Below are 20,019 nucleotides of genomic sequence, written 5' to 3'. Positions count from 1 at the left end.
CCCGGGGAGGCCGGGGGGCCCGGGGGGGCCGGGGGGGCCGGCGCTGCCGCTGCCGCACAGCCTCATCTAGCGGCCCGAGCAGGTGGAGCGGGCGCCGGGGGAAACTGAGGCACGGCGGGGCGCCTCGCCCCCGGCCCGGTCCCGGCCCCGCTGCCCCGGAGCAGGCGCCGCGGACGGACGGACGGACGGAGCCACGTTACGGCGCAGCAGATTCCCCCCCCCCCCCCCCCCCCCCCCCCCCCCCCGCACCCCGACGTCGCTGCCCCGCCGGAGCCCCTCACCGCGGCCTCGGGCCTGACTCCCCCCGCGCGGGGCACCGGGAGCCCCTGGCATCGCCCCCAGCGCCGGGGCTCGGGCACCGGCTGCCCCCGGCCCGGGGCCACCTCCCGCCCGGGACGGGGCCCCCGCGCAGGCTCCCGCGTCGCCCGGTGCCGGGTGCCGGGGCCCAGACCCGGTCCCGGTGCACGGTGCCCGCAGCCGGTAGCCCGCACCCGGTGCTGGTGCCCCGTCCCCGTGCCCGGACCGGTCCCAGTGCCGGTGCCCACTGCAGCCTCCCGGTGCCCGGCACCTCGTCCCAGCCTCAGCGCCGTGTCCCGGTGCCGTGTCCCGGTGCCCCGTCCCCCCTCGCGGTGCCTGGTGCGGGGTCTCGGTGGCCGGTGCCCGGTTCCCTCTCCCGGTGCCCGGTGCCGGCTCCCGGCCGTCCCGTCCGTCCCGTCCCCGAGTCTCCGCGCGGAGCCGCGGCCCGGTGCGAGGCTGCCCGGTGCCCCGGGCGGTGCGGGAAGCCCCGGGGGGAACCGAGCGGTCCCGGGGGGAACCGGGGGAAGACAGGGAGCCCCGGGGGGAGTCAGGCAGCCCGGGAGGGGACAGGGGGGCCCCGGGGGGAGTTGGACAGCCGGGGGGGAGCTCGAGGAGCCCCGGAGGGACACTGGGGGTCCCGGCGGAACCGGGCGGCCCCGGGAGGGGACAGGGGAGCCCGGGGGGGAGACAGGGAGCCCCGGAGGGCTCGAGGAGCCCCGGGGGGAGCCGGGCAGACCGGGAGGGGACAGGGAGGCCCGGGAGGGGACAGGGGAGCCCGGGGCGGGGACAGGGAGCCCCGGGAGGGGACAGGGAGCCCCGGGGGGAGCCGCGCAGCCCCGGGAGGGGACAGGGAGCCCCGGGGGAGCCGCGCAGCCCCGGGCGCCGGCGCCGGCCGCGGCAGGGAAAGTTGCGGGCGGGGGAGGGGGCGGCGGCGGGGCCGGGCCGGCGGCGGCGGCGGCGGCGGCGGCGGCGAAGTTTGCGGCGCGGCGGCGGAACAAAGGCGGCACTGACTTTCCTGGGCCATGCTGATGACGGTCTCGGTGGTGGCGTGGTACTCGTCCTCCTCCAGGTACTCGTCGGGCTGCAGCGAGTCGCCCTGGAAGTCGTGGAGGTCGAGGAGCTGCTGGAGCGGCGGCGCCTTGGGCAGCAGCTGCTTCACCACCTCGCGGGTGATGTTGGGCGCTTCCTTGAGGCGCAGCTTGCTGAGGATCTGCGACTTGATGCTCTCCAGGCGCAGCTCCTTGCTGTGCCGCCGCCACAGGCACACGGGGCAGGCGGGCTCGGCGGCGGGGGGCTGCGCGCCCGCCGGGCCCCCCGCGCACAGCGCCAGCAGCCACAGCAGCAGCAGCGGGGCCATGCCGGGGCCTTCCCCGCCGGCCCCCGCCGCGGCGCGCCGGGCCCGGCCGGCGGAGCGGGGCGCGGAGCGCGGCGCGGAGCGGGGCGGCGGCGGCGGCGGGCGCGGAGCGGGGCGGCGCGGGGCCGGGGGGGGGAAAAAAAGCGGCGGCGGCGGCCCCGGGGTTTTATATCCCAAGTGAAGTGTGTCGTCAGCGGCCTTGATTGGCTGCGGGCGCACAAAAGAGGTTCTGGCAGGGGCTTGTCACCAGCGAGCCGCCGGCCCCCGCGCACCGGGCACGGCCGCCGCGCCCCGCACGCCGCCCGCCCGGCCCCCGGCGGCCCGGCCCCGCCGCCGCCGCCCCGCCCGCCCGGCCCCGCCGCCGCCGCCCCGCCCGCCCCGCCGCCCCCGGGCACTTGCCGGGAGTTGGGGGCCGCCGCGCCCCGGCGCCGGCCGCGGCCCCCCGGCCGCATCCCGAGCCCTGCCCCCGGCCGGGCCCGCGGGCCGCTGCCGGGCTCCGCCGCCGCACCGCATCCCGCGCCCCCCCCGGCCCCTCCCCGCTTCGGTCGGTGCCCCGGGGCGGCGCTGCGCACCTGGAGGAGGGAGGGAGAGAAGGAGAGACGGACGGAGGGATGGAGGGAGGGAGGGAGGGAGGGAGGGATGGAAGGAGGGAGGGATGGAGGGAGGGAGGGAGGGAGGGAGGGATGGAAGGTGGGATGGAGGGAGGGCTGTGGCGAGGGAGGGATGGAGGGAAGGATGGAGAGGAGGACAGAGGGAGGGCTGGAGGGAGGGCTGCGAGGAGGGATGGAGAGGAGGAGGGCTGGAGGCCGGGGGGCCGCGCCGGGGGAGGGCGCCTGCCCGTCCCCCCCCGACCGGCTCCGCGCCGGCCTCGGCCCCGCGGCCGCAGCAGGGCAGAGCCGCCGCTCGCCGGAGGCCCCGCCGGTGCCGCCCCGCGGCTCCCGCCGGCGGACGGGGCGGGCAGGGCCCGGCTCGCCGCGCTGGGGGGCCCCGTCGGGCCGCCCGCGCCGGTGCCGGCCCGCCCCGTCCGCCGGCGCCATCAGAACCATGGAGAGGGCAAGAGGGAGGCGCCGCCGCTCCCGCGCCCCGGGGCCGCCCCGGCCCGGCCCGGCCCCGGTTCCTGCCCCGGTTCCTGCCCCGGTTCCGGCCCCGGCCCGGTCCCGACGGCGGCGGCAGCGGGGCTCCCCGGGCCCGGCCCGGTGCGGTCCGCGGCGCTCCGCAGCGGCTCCGCTCCTCCTCGGGCCGGAGACCCGGGCGGCCCGACGGGGCGGCGGGGGAAGGACCGGGCGGCCCGACGGGAGGAGGCTGCCGGTAACGGGCGGCCCGGCCCGGCGCCGCTGCCCGCCGCCCCCGGGGGACCCCGGTGCACGGGCCCGGGGCCGGTGCACGGCGGGGGCCGCCCGGCAGGGGGCGCCGCGGCGCCGCTCCGGAGCGGGCGCGTCCACACCGGCCCGGTAAACCGGAGCGGGGCTCAGCGCCGGGCTTCGAGCGCCACCTCGCGGCGCCGGGGGGGAGCCGCAGCCCCGCCGCCCCCGCCGCCCCGGGCAGGGAGGGGGGCTCGGCCGCCCGGGTCCCCGGCGGGCGGTGCGGGGCCGCGGGGACCCCGGGGGAGCGGGGGAACCGGGGCGGCCCCGCCGGTACCGGCCGGGCCCGGGGTTTCCCCATGGCAACACCGATGACATCACCGCGCCCGGGAGCCGCATCCTGGCGTCGGCGCTGATGTCATCAGCCCGTTGCCAGGGAAACGCAGGGCCCTCGGCGGAGCCGGACGCCTGGGTCCTCCCGGAGCCGTCGCAGCGTGAGCGGGGCGGGACCAGCCGCGAGGGCAAAAGCAGGGCGGGCGCCCGGACGCCTGGGCCCCCCCGCAGCAGGGCGAAGGCCGGGGAGGCGGCGGCGGGCGGGGCGCCTGGGCCCGCTCCCGGCGGCGGCGGGGCGGGAGGCGCGGCCCGGACGCCTGGGCCCCCGGCGGCGGCGGCGGCGGGGCCGGGCTGCGGGGCCGAGGGGGTTAAGGCGGCGGCGTGACGTGCCGGGCCCGCCCCGACGGCGCGGGGTGCGGGCCGCAGCGGCGCCGCCGCGCAGCAGCCGTCAGACGGTACCGGAGCGGCGCGGGCATGCCCCGCCCCGGGCGGCCCCGGGGGGGGGGCGCGGCGTGGCCCCCCTGCGCGGCGGGTCCCGGCGGGGGGGGGGCCGCCCCCGAGGCGGGGCGCCAGCACGGGCATCCCCCGCGGCCGGGTGCCCCTGCCCGGGGATGCCAGCGGCGCCCCTTCCGGCGGGGGGGCCGGGGGGGCCCGTCCCCTCTAGGCAGGGCTGGGGGGGCCAACTGCCCCCCCGGGTGCAGCCCCTCGGCTCCATAGCGGGGGGCTGAGATGCTTGGGAGGGGGGACAGGGGTGTGCGGCCCCCATCCTCCACCTCGCTCTGGGGGTGCAGCTGGGCCCCGGGGCCCCCAGGCCCGGCTGTGCTGGGGGGGGCAGTTGCCTGCTTCGTCCTCCAAGGGGGGGGGTACGATCGCCCCCCTCCTGTCCCCGGCGCTGGGGACAGCAGGGACTCGCCCCCATCCACGTCCCCACATCTGGGCCGCGGCCAGGCCGCCCGCACATCTGGCAGCGATTTGGGTTAATCTTAGCCCGGGCCCCACCCGGGGCGCTGCGGGTGCCAGGTCCTGGGCGGGAGGCGGCCGCGGGGCTCCCCACGCCCGGCAATTACCTCCCGGCGCTGGGCCGCCCGCGCTGGGCCTCCGGCTCCGCATTTAGCACCGGCTATTTGGGGACGAGGCAGTGCCCGTGCTGCGGGGGACCAGCCCGGGGATGCCGGGGGGGCCGCGGCGGTGGGATGCCGCAGGGGGGACCCGCTAACTGCCCGGCCCCCCGCAGCCCCGCGCCGCCCCCGCCATGGCGGGGCTGCTGCAGACCCTGGTGAGGGTCTCGGAGAAGGCGGCGCACATCGCCCGGCTGTGCCGCCAGGAAGACGCCCTCTTCCACCTGCTCGTGGCCGAGAAGACGGGCGCCGACAGGAACGAGCGCTTCGTGCAGGACTTCAAGACGCTGGCGGACGTGCTCATCCAGGAGGTCATCAAGCACGACGTGGGCAAGGAGGTGGGGGCTGTGGGGCGGGGTGTGGGGCGCCCCGGCTTCCCCGGCCGCCGCGCTTCGGGGCACCCGGCCGAGTTGTCCCTTCCCGTTCGGTCTCCCAGTTCCCGGAGCTGCAGGACCACATCCGCGGGGAAGAGTCCAACGAGTTCGGCAACGGCCTGGGTGAGTCGCCGCGGGGGGCTGCGGCGGGGGGGGGCTGCGGGGCCGGTCCTGACCCCCCCCATGCCGCAGGGGAGACGGTGGTGGTGCGGGTCTGCGCCACGCGGGACGACACGGCCGCCCTGCTCTGCCGCGTGCTGGACCGCAACCGGGCGGCCGCCGAGCTGCTGGCCGCCGCCGTGCACCGGGACGTGGCGCTGGGCGACGCCGAGCTGGACGCCGTGGCGCTGAGCATCCCCGCCGGGGAGCTGGCCATCTGGATAGACCCCATAGGTGAGGGGCCGGGGGGCGGCGGGGGGCGGCCACCCCCCCCCCGGCCGGTCTGAGCCTCCGCGGTGCCGCCGCCGCGGCGGGGACGGGGCTGAGGCCCGGCCGACTCGGCTCTGCCCGCAGACTCCACCAACGAGTACGTCCGCGGGCGGGAGGACGTGGCCCCCGTGGAGGGCATCCACCCGGGGGGGCTGCGCTCGGCGCTGGTGCTCATCGGGGCCTACGACCGGCGCACGGGCTGCCCCGTGCTGGGCGTCATCAACGAGCCCTTCTTCCGCCGCGACCCGCTCACCCGCAGGTAACGGGGTGCCGGGGGTGCCGGGGGGTGCCAGGGGGCACGCGGGTCCCCCCCCAGCCGTGAGGGGAGGCCCGGGGGTCCCGCTCGGCGGCCGAGCCTCCCCCCGGCGCTGTCCCCGCAGGTGGCACGGCCGGTACCACTGGGGGGTCTCGTACCGGGGCGCGCGGCTGTGCTCGCTGAGCCCCCCGCCGCCGCGCCCGGAGCCCGCCGTGGTGCTGAGCCGGGCCGAGCCGGCGGCGGTGCGGGCGGCCCTGGCCCCCCTGTGCGGCCCCCGCCTCCGCGTCGCCGCCGGCGCCGGCTACAAGATGCTCTGCGTCATCCTGGGGCTGGCGGACGCCTACGTGCTCTCGGAGGGCAGCACCTTCGCCTGGGACGCCTGCGCCCCCCACGCCATCCTGCGGGCCCTGGGGGGGGGCGCGGTGGGGCTGGCGGGCGCCCTGCGGGGCCGGAGGGCGGGGGACGCCGCGCCGCCCCCCCAGCTGCTCTACAACCGCCCGGCCGAGGGGGCGGCGGGGGCCCGGCGCTGGGCCAACCGCGACGGCCTCGTGGCCTACGCGCACCCCCAGCGCCTGGAGGCCGTGCTGGCCGCGCTGGCCGCCGCGCCGGGGCTCTGACCCCCCCCCGGCGGGGGGGGGCCGGGGCGGGGGGGGCTGGGGGTGCAGCGGGACCCCCGGGTGCGGGGCGGTCGGGACCCCCCCAGTGTGGGGCAGCTGGGACCCCCCCGGTGCGGGGCGGTGCGGGAGCTCTGGGTCCCAGCCGGCCCCCCCGGCGCGGCCCCCCCGGATGTCCCTGCTCGCGGGGACGTGGGGCTCCGGCAGCATTAAAGCATCTGTGTCACCCACCCGCCGCGTCTGTCCTGCCCTGGCCCCGCAGCGCCGGGGGCACCCGGGTGGGGGGTGCAGTGGGGTGGGGGGCCCGGGGGGGATGGAGCCCCCCTGCTGGGGTGGGGGGGGCCACAGGGCCTCAGGGGGGTGGAGGAAACCCGGGGGCAGGGACACGAGGGGGTGGGAGGGGACCCCCATCGGAGGGGGGGGACACCATGGGGGGGAGATGTGGGGCAGGATGGGGCCCCCATTGGGGTGGGACACTATGGGGCTGGACGAGGCCCCCATCGGGGGGGGGTCACCATGGGGCAGGCTCCATGGGGGGGGGACACGATGGGGCAGGCTCCATGGGGGGGGGACACGATGGGGCAGGACGAGGCCCCCATCGGGGGGGGGACACCACGGGACAGGCTCCATGGGGGGGGTCAGCATGGGGCAGGCTCCATGGGGGGGGGACACGATGGGGCAGGACGAGGCCCCCATCGCGGGGGGGACACCACGGGACAGGCTCCATGGGGGGGGTCACCATGGGGCAGGCTCCATCGGGGGGGGTCACCATGGGACAGGCTCCATCGCGGGGGGGACACGCGGGCCGGGGCGGCTCCGGCGCCCCGTCGGCGCCGCGGGCAGGGCGCAGTGGGGCGGGGCGGGGCCGGGGGGGGCCGGGGCGGGGGGGGGGCGGTCCCGGGGCGGGCCCGGGGCGGGGGGGGGCCGGGGCGGGCCCGGGGTTTCCTGTTGACTCGCGGCGGCCCCGTCACATGATCACGGAACCCGGAGCGGGCGGCGGAGCAGCGGGGCCGGTGAGCGCGGAGCGGGGCGGAGCGGGGCCGGGAGCGGGGCCCGACGGGGCGGGGGTGGCCGCCGGGCCGGGCCGGGCCGGGGCTGAGGCTGAGGCTGAGGCTGAGGCGCCGGTTCCCGCTGCCGTCCCGCAGGACTCGCCATGGCGATGGAGGGCGGCATGAAATGCGTGAAATTCCTGGTTTTCGCCTTCAACTTCATCTTCTGGGTAAGTGCGGGCCGGGCCCCTGCCGCCCCGGGAGACCCGGGGTCCCCCCCCACCCCCCCGTGCCGGGGGCGAGCCTGCCCCTGCCCCAGCCCCGCGGCAGGCTCCGTATTGCCCCCCCAAACCGCCCGTGGGACCCCCCCGTCCTGCCCGGCTGCCCCTTTGACCCCCCCAGCACCTCCGTGTTGGGGTTCCCGGGCCCCGGGGTGGGGGTCTCGCTGCGGGGGGGCCTGGGACTGCCCTGGAGGTGGGGGCCCACGAGGGTGTTGAGGGGAGTGAGCTTGCCCACCCTGGGAGCAGTGGGGCACCGGTGGGCCTGCAATGCCATCAGTAGGTTCCAGGGGTAACGTGCTCGGGCAGGGCGAGGCGGGCACGCCCTGGCCAGGGCGGGGAGCGGGAAGCGGAGCTCCGAGATGGGGCAGCGAGCAGTGGGTCACTGCTGGGGACCCCAGAGATGCCCAGGCCCCTCCTTGGGGAGGCGGGGGACCAGCAGGGCCCCTGGCCCGCTCGTTCCCGCAGCCCCCGGCAGGGGCCGGGGCGGCCGTGCCCCCTCCCACGGCAGGACGCGGCTTTGGGGAAGTCGGGGTGAGGAAGGAGGCACGAGGGCGGCCAACGGCCGGGCCGGGGGCAGGCGGGAGCCCTCGTGCCAGCCCGGCCCAGCCCGCCGCCCCCCGCACCCGGAGGAAACCGGAGGCCGGGAATGACTCGTCCCGGTCCCACCCTGATCCTGCCGGGCTGAGTCACCCCTCGAAGCCGCCGCGGCCCAGCCCTCGGCCGGGGGGGCCCGGGGGGGCCGGTGGTCGCTGCGCTCGCCGGGGCGGCGGTGCCAGGCACCCCAGGACCGCCGAGCGAGGGTGTTGGCACAGCCGGCGCGCGGTGTTTACCCACCGCCCGCGAGCAAACAGCCCGGGGGGGGGCCGCCCCCCCCCCCACCGGCTGCCGTTCCCACGCCAGCGGCACCGGGAGCCCGGGCCCGGCCCCCCACAGCTCCCGCCGGGGGAAACCGAGGCTGGCTGGGCGCCGGGGCCGGGCGCGGGGGGCAGATCCGGAGACCGGAAGGCCGGACGGATCCTGTCGTGTCCCAGCTCCAGGAAGGACCCAGGCGTCCCGGCTGCCGCCCCGCCTCGCGCTCCTCCGCCGCCTCCCCCGCCCCTTCCCTCCTCCGCCCGGGAAGGGACCCGGAGTCCCGGCGCTCCGGAGGATCGGGCCGTCGGTGCCCGCCGGGAAGGAGCGGGGCTGGCGCTGCTCCAGCCCCGGAGCGCCGGGATGTGCCGGGCCGGAGCCCCTCTGCAAGGCCTCTGGCTTCCCGGCGTTCCCGGCTCGCGGCGGCCGACGTGGCTCCCGCCCGGCCGCCTCCCGCGCCGGCTCCCTGCACGGGGACGTCCCACCCCACCCCGGCCCCCCAAGCGCTGCCCCCCAGCAAGGGCCCCCCCACCTTGGGGCAGGCGTGGGACCAAATCCTTTGGGAGCTGCCGGACCCCCAGCCCGGGCTGACGCTCGGTCACGGTGCCCCCCCCCCGTCCCCCCCGGCTGGTTTTGGGGCTGGGGGCCGCCGAGGCGGGGCGCGCGGCCGTGCCCCACGGTGTCCCTGTCCCCCCCCCAGGTGTGCGGCGTGGCCCTCATCGCCATCGGCATCTACGCCCAGGTGGCCCTCAACAAGGCGCTGGTCATCACCAGCGCCTCGGCCTCCAGCACGCCCGTCGCCATCGTCGTCGTCGGCGTCATCATCTTCTTCATCTCCTTCTTCGGCTGCTGCGGCGCCTGGAAGGAGAGTTACTGCATGGTCACCACGGTGAGCGGCGGGGGGGCCGGGGGGGGGCCGGGGGGGTCCCGGCGGGCGGCCCTGACCCCCGCCCCCGTGTCCCCGCAGTTTGCTGTCCTGCTCAGCCTCATCTTCCTGGTGGAGATCGCCGCGGCCATCGCCGGATACGTCTTCAAGGACAAGGTGGGACGCGCGGGCGGGGGGCAGCCGGGGTGCCGCGTGTGCCCCCCTCCCCAGGCGCTGGCTGACCCCCCCCCCCCCGTGCCCCCCAGGTCCGCTCGGTGCTGGAGGAGGGGCTGCGGGACGCCATGCAGAAGTACGAGGAGGACAAGACCCTGAGGGAGACCGTGGATGAGCTCCAGAGGGACGTGAGTACGGGGATGCCGGGGCGGGCGGAGGGGGGGGCTCGGCCCCGCTGACCCCCCCGCTCCCCCCCCCGGCAGTTCGACTGCTGCGGAGTCAACAACTACACGGACTGGGCCGGCATCGCGCCCTTCAAGGGCAACGACACGGTGCCCCGGTCCTGCTGCCGCACCAACACCACCACCTGCAACGTCCACCCCACCTCCGCCACCGTCTACGAGAAGGTGAGTCCGTCCGTCCGTCCCCCCCCCCGGCCGCGGGGTCGGGCTGGCCCTGACCCCCCCTCCCCCCCCCCCAGGGCTGCCTCCAGAGCCTCGAGGCCTGGATGAAGAACAACATCCTCGTCGTGGCCGCGGTGGCGCTGGGCATCGCCTTCTTCGAGGTGAGACCCCCCCCCCCCCAGCCGGGCTGGGCCGCGCGTGTCCCCCCCCCCCCCCGGGGCCGTGCCGTTAACCCCGGCCCCCCCTTTGCCTCTTCCAGATCCTGGGCATCATCTTCGCCTGCTGCCTCATGAAGGGCATCCGCAGCGGCTACGAGGTCATGTAGCCCCCGGCGGGCGCCGCGGCCCCCCCGGCCCCAGGGGCTCCGGGGGGGCCCCGTGCCAAATCCCCCCCCCCAGGCTCTTCCTGCTCCGGGGGTGCTGCCGTCGGACCCCTCCCCGGCTGCTGGCAGGGGGGGCCTGGGGGAACCCCGGGTTTTTTTGGAAATAAAGAAGCTTCCTTAGAGCGGTGCCTGCGTCCCGTGCTGCCGGGCTGGCTTGGACCCGCGCCCGGGGGGGTGAGGGGGGGTTCCCTGAGGGATTTGGGGCCCCCCCCTGCTTCATCCCCCCGTGGGTGCCTGGGGGCTGCAAACCGTCCCACGGTTTGGGAGGGGGCTGGGGGCCGCTGGCCCCACGTGCCCCCTCCCCGGGCAGCCCGGCGCTGGGGGGGGCCGTAGGAAGAGCCGTGGCGGTGGCGGTGTCCCCCCCCCCCCTCCCACTCCCAGCCGGCCCCAGTCCCCACGTGGGCAACGGAGCTGGAAGCAGCCCGTCCCCCTGGTCCCCCCCCCCCCCCCCCATGGCAGGACCCTGCGGCTGGACGTGGGGGTCTGGGGTCCCCCGGCAGCACGAGGGGGGGGGGGGGCGCAAGGAGGGGGCACGGCGCGCGGGCTGGGGGGGCAGCGGTTTATTGCGGGGGCTAGCGGGCCCGGTGGGCCGGCGCGGGCAGGAGGGCGGCGAGCGCGCGGTCGACGAGGGCGGCGGGCAGGTAGGAAGCGGGCAGCCAGAGCAGCTTGGCGTCCCAGCCGGCGCTGTAGCGGGTGCGCGGGTGCCGGGCCCGCAGCGCGTGCTCCAGGCACCAGGCCACCTTGCCCAGGTCCGCGTCGCACAGCAGCTTCATGATGACCCGCTGCACCTTGAGGTCTGGGGGGGGGGGTCACGGGGGGGGGGTCAGCAGAGCCCGCTTCTGCGTGGGGAAACCGAGGCACGGCACAGTGCGCGCTGCCTGGTGCCCCCGGGGGACGCGGGGTGTCCCGGGGGGACGCGGGGAGCCCCCCGCACTCACACTTGCGGAAGAAGTCCTCGCCGTAGCTGCGCCGGGTCTCGGGGGGCAGCCGGTCCCAGAGCCGGTGCAGCGACGCCTCGATGCTCTCCAGGTTGGTGGCCGCCGTCTTGAAGAAGCCGGGCTCCACGATGCTCACCTTCACCCCGAAGTGGTGCATGTCGCGCCTGCGGGCGGGCGGGCGGCCGTCAGCGGGGCCCGGCGCCGGGGGGGGGGCCGGGGGGGCCGGGACCCACCTGAGGCTGTCGGAGAAGGCTTCCACGCAGTACTTGGAGACGCAGTAGCCGCCGCCGTTGGCGGAGAGGCGGCCCAGGACGCTGGAGGTGTTCACCACCCGGCCCCGCGCCCGCTTCAGCAGCGGCAGCAGCCCCAGCGTCACCTCGATGAGGCCCAGCGCGTTGACGTCCAGCACCCGGCGGTAGTCCTCGGCGGCCATCCACTCCGTGGGGCCGATGGGGTGGGCCACCCCCGCGTTGTTCACCAGCCCGAAGAGCCCTGCGCAGCCCGCGGGGTCGGGGCTGGGGGCGGCCGGGGGGTCCCGGCGCCCTCCGGGTCCTGCCCCACGGCACCGCTCCTGGGATGCCCCGGTCCTGCCCCACGGCACCGCTCCTGGGATGCCCCCATCCTGCCCCCCCGCGCTGCTCCTGGGATGCCCCGGTCCTGCCCCACGGCACCGCTCCTGGGATGCCCCCATCCTGCCCCACAGCACCGCTCCTGGGATGCCCCCATCCTGCCCCACGGCACTGCTCCTGGGATGCCCCGGTCCTGCCCCACGGCACCGCTCCTGGGATGCCTCCATCCTGCCCCCCCCGCGCTGCTCCTGGGACTCCCGTCCCACCCCATAGCGTGTTGTCTGGGGCCAGCGGGCTCTACCCCCCCATAGCGCCTCTCCTGCTGCTCCCATCCTGCCCCAAACTGCCTCTCCTGCGCCCCTCGTCCTGTCCCATAGCACGTGCCCTAAGACCCGATCCCACCCCGTACCGTACCCTGGTGGGGACCCCCCATCCTGCCCCATAGCATCCTCTCCTGGGCCACTCAGCTCTGCCCCATATCATAGCCCAGTGGGATCCCCCATCCTGCCCCATAGCATCGTCTGGTGGGACCTCCCTCCCTCCCCCCCCATCCTGCCCCATAGCACCTCCTGGGACCCCCATCCTGCCCCATGGCTCCTCTCCTGGGACCCCTCTCCTGCCCCATAGCATCGTCTGGTGGGACCTCCCTCCTTCCCTCCCCCCCCATCCTGCCCCGCAGCACCTCTCCTGGGACAGCCAGTCCCCTCCCACCCCACGCCCTGGTGGGACCCCCCCGTCCTGCCCCATAGCTCCTCCGCGGCCCCCCCGCCCCGCTCACCTTTCTCGCCCACCTCGGCGCGCACCCAGGCCACGGCCTGCCGGACGCTCTCGGGGCGGGTGACGTCGAGCAGGGTGGTGCGCAGGGGCCCCCCCGGGCAGGCGCGCTGCAGCTCCTCGGCCCCTTGCGGGGTGAGGCAGGCCGCCAGCACCCGGAAGCCCCCCCGGTGGAGGCGCCGGGCCAGCAGGTTGCCGAAGCCGCTGTCGCAGCCCGTGATGAAGACGTGCTTGTCCGCCACGCAGGGCAGGGTCCGGCGGTCCCGCACCAGCCAGCCCAGCGCCCAGGCCAGCGCCGCCAGCGCCAGGTACAGCCACATGGCAGGGGCCTGCGGGGGGGGGTGATGGGGAGGGGGCCCAGGCGTCCTGGGCTGTGCAACCCCCCCCACAACCAGGTCAGACCTTTGCAACCCCCCCCCCCGGCCAGGTGTCGAACTTGCTGCCCCTTTTCCTCTCCCACGTGGCCGCGCAGCCTCCCCAGGGCAGGGAGCCCGGGTGCCCCCCTGCCCCCCCCAGCAAGAGAGTGGGGTGGAAAAGGGGGGGTTGCCAAGCCCCCCCGCCGCGGCCGCGTCTCCCGCCGACCTCGGCGCCAGGGCGAGGGCGGCCGCGCGGCGTGCACCCGCGGGGATTAGCCGGGCTCCGTGCGTCAGCGCCTGGCCGGGGACCAGGGCTGGCGGGGCCGAGCTGGGGCTCGGGGTGGCCCCCGCGCCGGGTAGGGGGGGGGGCGCGTGGGAAGGGGAGTGAGTGTGTGTGTGTGGGGGGTCCCGGCTGCTCCAGCCCTGGATTAACCCCTTCCGCCTGCTGCCCACCCGGAGCTGGGGCTGCACCCGGGTGTCCTGTGCTCCCGACCTGCACGGGGACGTGACCGTCACCGCTGCTTCTGGCCCCCCTCACCCCGGCTGCCCCCACACCCCGCGGCCCCCCAGCGAGGCAGATGTGTGGGGCAGCGTAGCCCCATCCTGGACACCCCCCCCCCCCCCCCCCGGCCATGGTTGCTCCCAGCAGTCGCTGCCCCCCAGCCCGGCTGCCCCATGGGGCTGCCTGCGGCTCAGCCTGGGCATGGGGCAGCTGGGCTGGCCCCAGGCACTGCCGGGGCCGTGGGGGGGGCTGCAGCCAGCCCCATCCCTGCCCCCCCCGGGGCCGGGAGACCACCAGGTGCCTCCCGGAGCTGGGTGAGGGCTGGGGCTGGGGCTGCCTGGCCCCCTCCAGCCTCGCCGGTCCGCGTGCACGAGCTCCGGCAGACTCATCTCACCCCAGGGCAGCCGGGCCACGGTGCCCCGCAGCCGTGAGCCGCAGCCCGGGCGCTGGGGGGGGGGGGGGCGCAGACCCCGGCCCGAGCCCCCACGTACCTTCCCCGGGGCGGAGGGCTCCGGGACGCTGCTCCGGCTGCGGCGGCAGGAGCCGTGTGAGCCCGGGACGGCGGCCGCTCCTCCCCCTGTGCCGCTCGCGTGGGGCAGAGCCGGCAGCCAAAGTTCACGGTGGGCCGAGCCCGCCCCGCTTCCCTCGCTGGGAGCCGCTCCGGAGAAGGGGGGCCTGGGGGGGGCCGGGATGCCCCTTCCCTCGTCGGGGCAGCACAGGGGGGGACCCCCAAAATGCGGGAGCCCCTGAGCAGAGCGGGGAGATGGGGCAACCCCCAAGGTGTGCCAAGGACCAGGACACCTGGGCCCCTCCCCAGCCCTGGGAGGGGGCAACGTGCCGGAGCTGGGGCTGGGGGAGGCTGGTGCTGAGCTCCCCCACCACGTGCCCAGCGCGGGGGCAAGGGGATTAGAGCCCTCCCGGCCGAGAAGGGGCCCTTTGTCTGGCAGAAAAAGAGGCCTCAGAGACCAAGCTAAGCATTAAAGAGGATGAGGGGGCTTAGGAGGGGGCAGCTGAGGGCTGTGCCAGGGCCCCGACGCCCGCCACGCGCCCGTCCCACCTCCCCAGCTGGCGGCAGTTTCGCACGCGGCGCCGTTCAGCCACTCTGCTTTATTCCGTTTTCGGCGGGGGCCCCGTTCCTCGGGACGGGGGGGCACGGGGGCAGCAAGCCCCGTGGCGGGGCGGGCTGGATGCCGGCGGGGCCGCGGCCGAGAGCCGCTGCGGCTTCGCAGCGGGGCCGAGCGCGACGCGCGGGCTGGGGCCGCGTTATCAGGCAGGAACAGAGCCGGGGCAGGGCGGCGGGGGCAGCTCCGGCGGCCGGACCCGGCGGCTCAGGAGCAGGAGGGCTGCAGCTGCCCCTTGTACACGTACTCCAGGGCGGTGGCGATGGTCCGCATGTCCATCTCGATGCTGCGGGCCCAGTTCTCCACGTCGCCGATCTCCTGCGAGGACAAGAGCCGTCAGGGCGCTGCCAGCGGGATGGGGCGGGGTGGTGGTGGGGATCCGGCCCTGCCTCAGCTTCCCTGTGGCAGCCAGGGCCCTGCGGGGACGGGGGTCAGGCTGGGAGGCTGTGGGGCGGGCTGGGACGCCGTGGGGCAGGCCGGGACGCCGCGGTGAGACCCTGCAGCAGGTTGCTGGCAGATGGCGCTCCCGGCCCGCTCGAGCGGCGGGACGCAGCCCACCCCACGCAGGGCTGGCCGCCCCCGGTGCTGTGGGGAGGCGAGCGGCGGGCCGGGGCGGGCGCAGCCATGGCCCGGTCCCCTGGCGCCAGGTGGGCACGGGTGACGCAGGGGGTTCCCGGCAGAGCCGCCGTCCCCGCGGGCGTCACAAAGGCGGCTTTGAGGGCCGCGGCCGACCCGGCTGAATGGGCCGATTCTCCGCGCTGGATCCTCCACGGCCGGGAGGGAAATAACCCCGGGCAGCGCCTGGCTGGACGCTGCGGGGTGGGGGGGGAACCCCAGCGCGTGGTGGGGATCGTGTGGGGGCCCCGCTCCCATCCTGGGCGGGGGGGAACAGGGCCGTGCCGGTCCCGGTGGCATGGTGGAGGCACCGACCTTGAGCGCCTGGTTGAAGTTCTCCACCATGGTGATCCACTGGCCCGTCTGCTTGGCGAACTGCGCGGCCTGGATCTGCAGCGTCTTCACCTCGTGGTCCAGCTTCCTCTGGTTCACGTAGGCCTGGGCGACCCTGGGGGGAGGCGGCGGGTGGGTGGGCCGGGGGCCGCCGGAGCCCAGCGGCTCGGGGGGGGGAGTCGGGGGGGGGGCACTCACCCGACGTTGAGGTGATCCACCAGGGCCTCCGTGAGGCAGGTGGCGGCCGCGATGGCCTCCTTGCGCCTCCGCTCTGCAGCCAAGGGGGGAGTGACGTCACCGGGGTGCGGCGTGACGTCAGCGTGCCGGGCAGTGACCTCACCGCATAGCGTTACGGCAGCCCCCACCCCCGCCCCTCCAGGGCTCTTCCCACCCCCTCCCCTGAGCGACAGCTCTCTGGACCAATAGGACCCCCCCCGTCCGAGCGGCCTTCCTCTGAGGGACAGCTCCCTCCGCCAATAGGACCCTCGCTACGCCCGGGCGAGGCGGGAGCTGCCCGAGGGGAGCCGCGATCCATGGCGGCGGCTGGGCCGCGGGACGGCGGGCGGCTGGGCCGGGCCGGGCCTCACCTTGCAGCTCCTTCCGCTCGCTCTGCCGGGCCTGGTGCTCCTTCAGCAGCCGCGACAGCATGGCGGCACCGGCACCGGCACCGGGCCGCGCCGCATCGCCACTGCCACGTGACCGCTCATGTGACCCCGCCCCGCCCCGGCCGCGGCTATGGGGGCCCGGGGGGGCCAGAAAGGCTCGGGCGGCTCGGCTGGGGGCCCAGAGTGGGGTGTAGGGGCCCAGGGGGCTCTAGGGGCCCGGCTGGGAGGCTGTAGGGGCCCAAGGGGGCTATAGGGGCCTGGCTGGGGATGTGGTAGGGATCTTTCTGGTGGCCTGGGGGGGCTCTAGGGGCCCAAGGCGGGTATAGGGCCCTGGCTGGGGATTTGTGGGGCTAGAGGGGCCTGGTCGGGAGCCTGAGGGTGCTATAGGGGCTTAGCTGGCAAACTGTGGGGACCTAAGGGGGCTATAGGGGCCTGGCTGGGGATGTGGTGGCCTGTAGGAGCTATAGGGGTCTGTCTGGTGGCTTGAGGGGGTTATAGGGGCCTGCCTGGGTGTCTGTGGAGGCTATAGGGACCTGTGGGAGCTATAGGGGCCTTTGAAGGTGGAGCCTGTGGGCACTGCAGGGGACTGGCCTGGGTCTGTGGGGGCAGTGGGGGCCCAGCTGGTTGTGTGGGCACTATAGGAGCCCCACAGGGGGACTGGGGGGCTATGGGTGCTATAGGGACCCCGCTGGGCCTGCAGGGAGCTACTGGCACTGTAGGGGCTTAGCTGGGGGAATGGAGGCCTGTGGGGTGTATGGGTGCTGCAGGGGCCCAGCCAGGCTTGTGGGTGCTCTGGGGGCTTGCTGAGGGTGTGGGGGCCTGTGGGTACCTATAGGAGCCTGTCTGGGAGGTATGGGCCACATAGAGTTGCAGCTGAGGCAGGGGGAGGCTGGGTGATGTCTGCAGCAGGACTTCAGCATATGTCTTCTAAACCCTGTTTTACTTCCCAGACCACTGGACCAACCCGCTCTGCAGGAGAACAGGAATTCCCAGGCTCCCCACCTCCTTCCCCCCGTAGTGGGACCAGGGTTTTGTCTGAATCTCCTGCGCGCAAGTACCGTGGCATTGCCCTCAGCCGGGCTTCTCAATGTCAGGCCTGGGTGGTTTGGATAATGGATAGCACTGGCAGCAGGAGAAACGGAGTGGCAGAGGATGGGGGGAGAGCCTGCCAGGCGCTGAAGATGCGAGTGTTAGCCAGCCAAGTGCACTATGGAAATTAAATTGGACTGCAGAGCACTCCGGCACTGCGTCGTGACAGGAGAGTGAGTTGGCAGAAATACTTAGATGTGTCTGATCTCACTGGGTTTAATCAGCTTTAGACCCGGAATAAGGCAGATCTGTTGGACGGGTGCCGGCTGGCCTCAGTGGTGGAGCAGGGTCGGGAGAGGGAAGATGTTGTCGTCCCCTCGGAGCGGCCAGGGGCAGGGAGTATCAGGAAGGGGAAAAGCGTGGCCTGGAAGAGGCTGAGAGGGCAGCGACTGGGGCAGGGGGTAGGGGCTGTGCTTCTCCAGCTTGGTACTGGCAAGGCAGGCAGGGCTCGAGTCGCCCCGACAGACTTTGGGTGAAGACAGCACAAAGTGGTGCCTTGTTGCAGCCTCCGTGTTGGCTGTTTCTTTTGAGCTCTCTGCAGGGCAGCTCTGGCAGGGATCGCTCGCCCACCGCCAAAACGCAGTGGGATGTGTGTGCCGCAACCTGGAGCAGGCGTTCGGTGGAGGAGCAGAGAGGAGGCAATTCCACCGGTTGTAAGCTAGAAAAGTTGTCTCTCTGAGCAGCCTTGGCTCCCTCCCAAAGGGGTCTTTGCATCCCAGCTGGAATCTCACTGGGGATTTAGTTCCTCATTCTTCTGGTATCCCATTGCCTCCATGCTCTGAGCTGGTGACCTGGAGGCACTCTGGCTACAGTTGCAAGAACTCGAGCGTAAAATGTGGCCAAAGATAAACCAGTGAATGGGTAAAAATAACCCCCGCTTACTCCCCACACGCCTGTCCGGTATCAGCCTGCTCCAGTTACACAAACAAGTCCTTGCCTGCAGAAGCCCATGCAGCCATGGGAAGGGCAGAGGAATTTGTTTTCACTGCTGGCTAACGCAGGTGCTGGGTTAATGGGGGTGCTGTGGGGCAGAGCGTGCTGTGGGGCTGCGTGCGGTGGGGCCGCTCTGCTCCTCCCTGTGCTCGGGCTTGGCGCGTGGGGAGGTCGGCTGCTGCTCGGGAGAGGTGTGGGTGTATCTTGGGGGGGTGCCGCCCACTCGGGGCTCTCAGAAGTTGCTAGAGAGTCTTGTTATCTGGAGGGATAATTCGTGGCAGCTTTTCCCACCCACAGGCGCTCCAGCACAAAGCTGACCTGCGCTGACCCGGTGCCTGCCCTTCCTTCCCCAGGAATGAAGCGCTGAACGTCAAGGGCCTGTGAAGGAGCTTTGCTGGTAACCGTTAACGCCTCCCTGGGCGCACGCGGGGCTTAACACCTCTCCGAGGTGCGGTCTCTGGCTCCGCGCGCTCCGGGATGCTCCGCAGCTTCCGTTTCTGAAACTGCGTCTAGCAGCGAAGACGCGCTCCCGCGTCTTTGACGAGAGCTGCGATCCGACCTTGGCTGCCTGCTGCAGCACGGGGCTGGCGGAGGCTCCCGAGCGCGGCTCCTCTGCCCTCCGCTGTCCCTCTGCTCCCCCGCCCGCCTTCTGCGCGAGGATGCTCCGTGGAGCGGCTGCGGGAGCCGGGAATCGATTCGGCCCTTGCAGAGCTAATGGCGCTGAAGTGGTTTGGCCGCTCTCGTGAACTGGAGGAGTTCTCAGGAGCGTTTCTCTCCCTCCCTCCGTCTGTTTGGAAGCGAGTGGTGATCCTCTCCCTCCTCCCCCGTGTCCCGAGCTCTGCTCCCATCCCGGGCTGCTCCCTGACTTCAGCTATTCAGGAGCCGCTGGGGCGAGGCTGCAGCTTCCAGGAGCTGAGGGTCCAGATCCAAGAAAGGGCTTGGAGTGAAGTGAATCCTCTAAACAAGGAAGTTTTTTCTCACGACATGTGAGTTGCTGTTTAACAACCCCTCCTCCCCCCTTTTCATTCTCACCCCAACCAAAAACCCCCCCTCGTATTTCATGCCTGAGCCCGCGGGAACAATGTCCTGATGGGGAGTCGGGCCTGGAGAAAGCATTCCCTTCTGGAAACCGAGCCTCATTTGGAAGTTGGCTCTTGTATTGAAAATAAAATTCTCATGAGACAATGCTGAGGGTATAACACAGTCTGTAGCGATTCCAGGGAGCATCCGCGAGCACGTAGCTCTCGCTGTCTGTGCAGCCGGAGGTGGGAACAGCGGCTCCCGTTTGCGCAGCGCCTCGCGCTGTGCGGCAGAGCCGGCCGTGCCGAGATCCAGTTGCCGGCTGCCGAAAGGCAGCTGGGGCTGGGGAGGATCGTGGCCGTTCCCAGCGCACGCGGAGGCCAGAAGGAGCAGAAGGTGGGGAGGTGCCTGGTTCTCCGTTCACCAAACGCTTTTTGGGGCTGGAATTCCCCTTCCCGCTGGGCCTCTACCCCCAGGCAGGCTGCTGACGGGGGCCAAGCCTCCAAGGAAGTAGCGGATTTGCCATCTCTTGGCGATCCCTAATCCAGACCAGCTGCTGTTCTCAGGCACGTTAGCCAAACGAGTCGCTGAGCGCAGCGTGGGGAAGCGGGATGAATTCCCTGGCTGGGAAGCCGCAGCGGCTGCTCCAGCGGTCCGTCCTGGCTGAGCACGTGCGATGGGCGATGGCTTGTTTAGTGCCCCTTGGCCGAAAATCGGACCGTGGAGCGGGAGGCCGGGCGGGCAGCTCTGCATGGCTCAGTGCCGCGGCTGCCGTTTCCCTGGAGCTCGAGCTCCCGGAGCCCCGTGGGGCTGCAGCGAGTTTGGGTTGTGCTTGAGGAAAACAAAGGGAATTTGCAGGCTCGCTTAGGAATACGGCACCCACTAAGGTTTCAGGATCCAGACGACGATGGGGACCTGTGAATTTGTTTATCCTGAAGCTCGTGGTCTTGGCGCCGGGGGAGAGCAGGTGCTCGCGGCCCCACGCCGCCGCCTCGGTTAGACGGGGCAGGTCGCTCGGGGTCCCTCTGGGCCGAGGGCCCGCAGCCTCAGCCCGGGTCGCGTTTTAATTTAGACCGGCCAGTCATCTCATTTCCCGACCGCAACCACCTCCTCTTCTATTTATACCGGCCTGATGCTCCGGTGA

The 20,019-nt window shown here is 74.3% G+C and overlaps 5 protein-coding genes and 1 long non-coding RNA gene across 7 annotated transcripts in view; 3 read left to right on the top strand and 3 right to left on the bottom strand.

Moving 5' to 3' along the window:
• Positions 1 to 1,669, bottom strand: part of GDF11 (growth differentiation factor 11) — a 6,240-nt gene extending 4,571 nt beyond the window's left edge. The window contains exon 1 of the mRNA XM_064498580.1: positions 1,309 to 1,669. Coding sequence (XP_064354650.1) covers positions 1,309 to 1,654 — 346 coding nt within the window. The 5' untranslated portion in view covers positions 1,655 to 1,669. The remainder of the gene's footprint in view (positions 1 to 1,308) is intronic.
• Positions 1,670 to 3,347: 1,678 nt separating this feature from the next.
• INPP1 (inositol polyphosphate-1-phosphatase) lies at positions 3,348 to 6,306 on the top strand. Of its 2 annotated transcripts, none has more exons than XM_064498579.1 (6): positions 3,348 to 3,446; positions 4,520 to 4,741; positions 4,840 to 4,900; positions 4,970 to 5,170; positions 5,291 to 5,465; positions 5,587 to 6,306. In XM_064498579.1, exons 2-6 carry the CDS (start codon positions 4,538 to 4,540, stop codon positions 6,077 to 6,079), a joined length of 1,134 nt encoding a protein of 377 aa, XP_064354649.1. In that variant the 5' UTR covers positions 3,348 to 3,446; positions 4,520 to 4,537; the 3' UTR covers positions 6,080 to 6,306. The 2 variants fall into 2 exon arrangements, with proteins under 2 accessions (XP_064354649.1, XP_064354648.1); XM_064498578.1 differs by lacking the exon at positions 3,348 to 3,446 and adding an exon at positions 3,453 to 3,740.
• A 669-nt stretch (positions 6,307 to 6,975) lies between these two features.
• On the top strand, positions 6,976 to 10,142 carry CD63 (CD63 molecule). The gene is made up of 8 exons (XM_064498590.1): positions 6,976 to 7,089; positions 7,222 to 7,295; positions 8,896 to 9,084; positions 9,163 to 9,237; positions 9,327 to 9,422; positions 9,498 to 9,641; positions 9,716 to 9,799; positions 9,898 to 10,142. The coding sequence occupies exons 2-8, from the start codon at positions 7,230 to 7,232 to the stop codon at positions 9,961 to 9,963; spliced, it is 720 nt and encodes a 239-aa protein (XP_064354660.1). The 5' UTR covers positions 6,976 to 7,089; positions 7,222 to 7,229; the 3' UTR covers positions 9,964 to 10,142.
• Positions 10,143 to 10,571: 429 nt separating this feature from the next.
• On the bottom strand, positions 10,572 to 14,132 carry RDH5 (retinol dehydrogenase 5). Its single transcript, XM_064498585.1, has 5 exons — positions 13,651 to 14,132; positions 12,306 to 12,630; positions 11,192 to 11,450; positions 10,959 to 11,122; positions 10,572 to 10,816 (listed from the first exon to the last, which is right to left on the bottom strand). Exons 2-5 carry the CDS (start codon positions 12,619 to 12,621, stop codon positions 10,593 to 10,595), a joined length of 963 nt encoding a protein of 320 aa, XP_064354655.1. The 5' UTR covers positions 12,622 to 12,630; positions 13,651 to 14,132; the 3' UTR covers positions 10,572 to 10,592.
• Positions 14,133 to 14,251: 119 nt separating this feature from the next.
• BLOC1S1 (biogenesis of lysosomal organelles complex 1 subunit 1) lies at positions 14,252 to 15,972 on the bottom strand. Its single transcript, XM_064498607.1, has 4 exons — positions 15,816 to 15,972; positions 15,427 to 15,499; positions 15,211 to 15,343; positions 14,252 to 14,598 (listed from the first exon to the last, which is right to left on the bottom strand). Exons 1-4 carry the CDS (start codon positions 15,874 to 15,876, stop codon positions 14,488 to 14,490), a joined length of 378 nt encoding a protein of 125 aa, XP_064354677.1. The 5' UTR covers positions 15,877 to 15,972; the 3' UTR covers positions 14,252 to 14,487.
• Positions 15,973 to 16,060: 88 nt separating this feature from the next.
• Positions 16,061 to 19,040, top strand: LOC112985901 (uncharacterized). Its single transcript, XR_003259856.2, has 2 exons — positions 16,061 to 17,923; positions 18,209 to 19,040. It is a non-coding gene; the product is annotated as an uncharacterized LOC112985901 (long non-coding RNA).
• The last annotated feature ends 979 nt before the right edge of the window (positions 19,041 to 20,019 follow it).

The sequence above is a fragment of the Dromaius novaehollandiae genome, chromosome 28 (assembly GCF_036370855.1).
Source record: "Dromaius novaehollandiae isolate bDroNov1 chromosome 28, bDroNov1.hap1, whole genome shotgun sequence".
Classification (NCBI taxonomy): domain Eukaryota; kingdom Metazoa; phylum Chordata; class Aves; order Casuariiformes; family Dromaiidae; genus Dromaius; species Dromaius novaehollandiae.
The sequence above is the reverse complement of the archived record's forward strand: the minus strand, read 5'-3'. Positions and strand labels throughout refer to the sequence as shown.

Bases quoted from the DNA above. Each gene is read 5' to 3' on its own strand.
- BLOC1S1 (XM_064498607.1), bottom strand. From the start codon at position 15,876: ATGCTGTCGCGGCTGCTGAAGGAGCACCAGGCCCGGCAGAGCGAGCGG. The intron at 15,500-15,815 runs GTGAGGCCCGGC...CCTTGGCTGCAG, and splicing joins CGAGCGGAAGGAGCTGCAAG to AGCGGAGGCGCAAGGAGGCC. The intron at 14,599-15,210 runs GTCGGTGCCTCC...TTGTCCTCGCAG, and splicing joins ACTTCAACCAGGCGCTCAAG to GAGATCGGCGACGTGGAGAA.
- CD63 (XM_064498590.1), top strand. From the start codon at position 7,230: ATGGCGATGGAGGGCGGCATGAAATGCGTGAAATTCCTGGTTTTCGCC. The intron at 9,238-9,326 runs GTGGGACGCGCG...CGTGCCCCCCAG, and splicing joins GATACGTCTTCAAGGACAAG to GTCCGCTCGGTGCTGGAGGA. The intron at 9,423-9,497 runs GTGAGTACGGGG...CCCCCCCGGCAG, and splicing joins TGGATGAGCTCCAGAGGGAC to TTCGACTGCTGCGGAGTCAA.
- RDH5 (XM_064498585.1), bottom strand. From the start codon at position 12,621: ATGTGGCTGTACCTGGCGCTGGCGGCGCTGGCCTGGGCGCTGGGCTGG. The intron at 11,451-12,305 runs GTGAGCGGGGCG...CGGGCTGCGCAG, and splicing joins CGCCGAGGTGGGCGAGAAAG to GGCTCTTCGGGCTGGTGAAC. The intron at 11,123-11,191 runs GTGGGTCCCGGC...GCCCGCCCGCAG, and splicing joins GCCTTCTCCGACAGCCTCAG to GCGCGACATGCACCACTTCG.
- INPP1 (XM_064498579.1), top strand. From the start codon at position 4,538: ATGGCGGGGCTGCTGCAGACCCTGGTGAGGGTCTCGGAGAAGGCGGCG. The intron at 4,742-4,839 runs GTGGGGGCTGTG...TCGGTCTCCCAG, and splicing joins AGCACGACGTGGGCAAGGAG to TTCCCGGAGCTGCAGGACCA. The intron at 4,901-4,969 runs GTGAGTCGCCGC...CCCATGCCGCAG, and splicing joins CGAGTTCGGCAACGGCCTGG to GGGAGACGGTGGTGGTGCGG.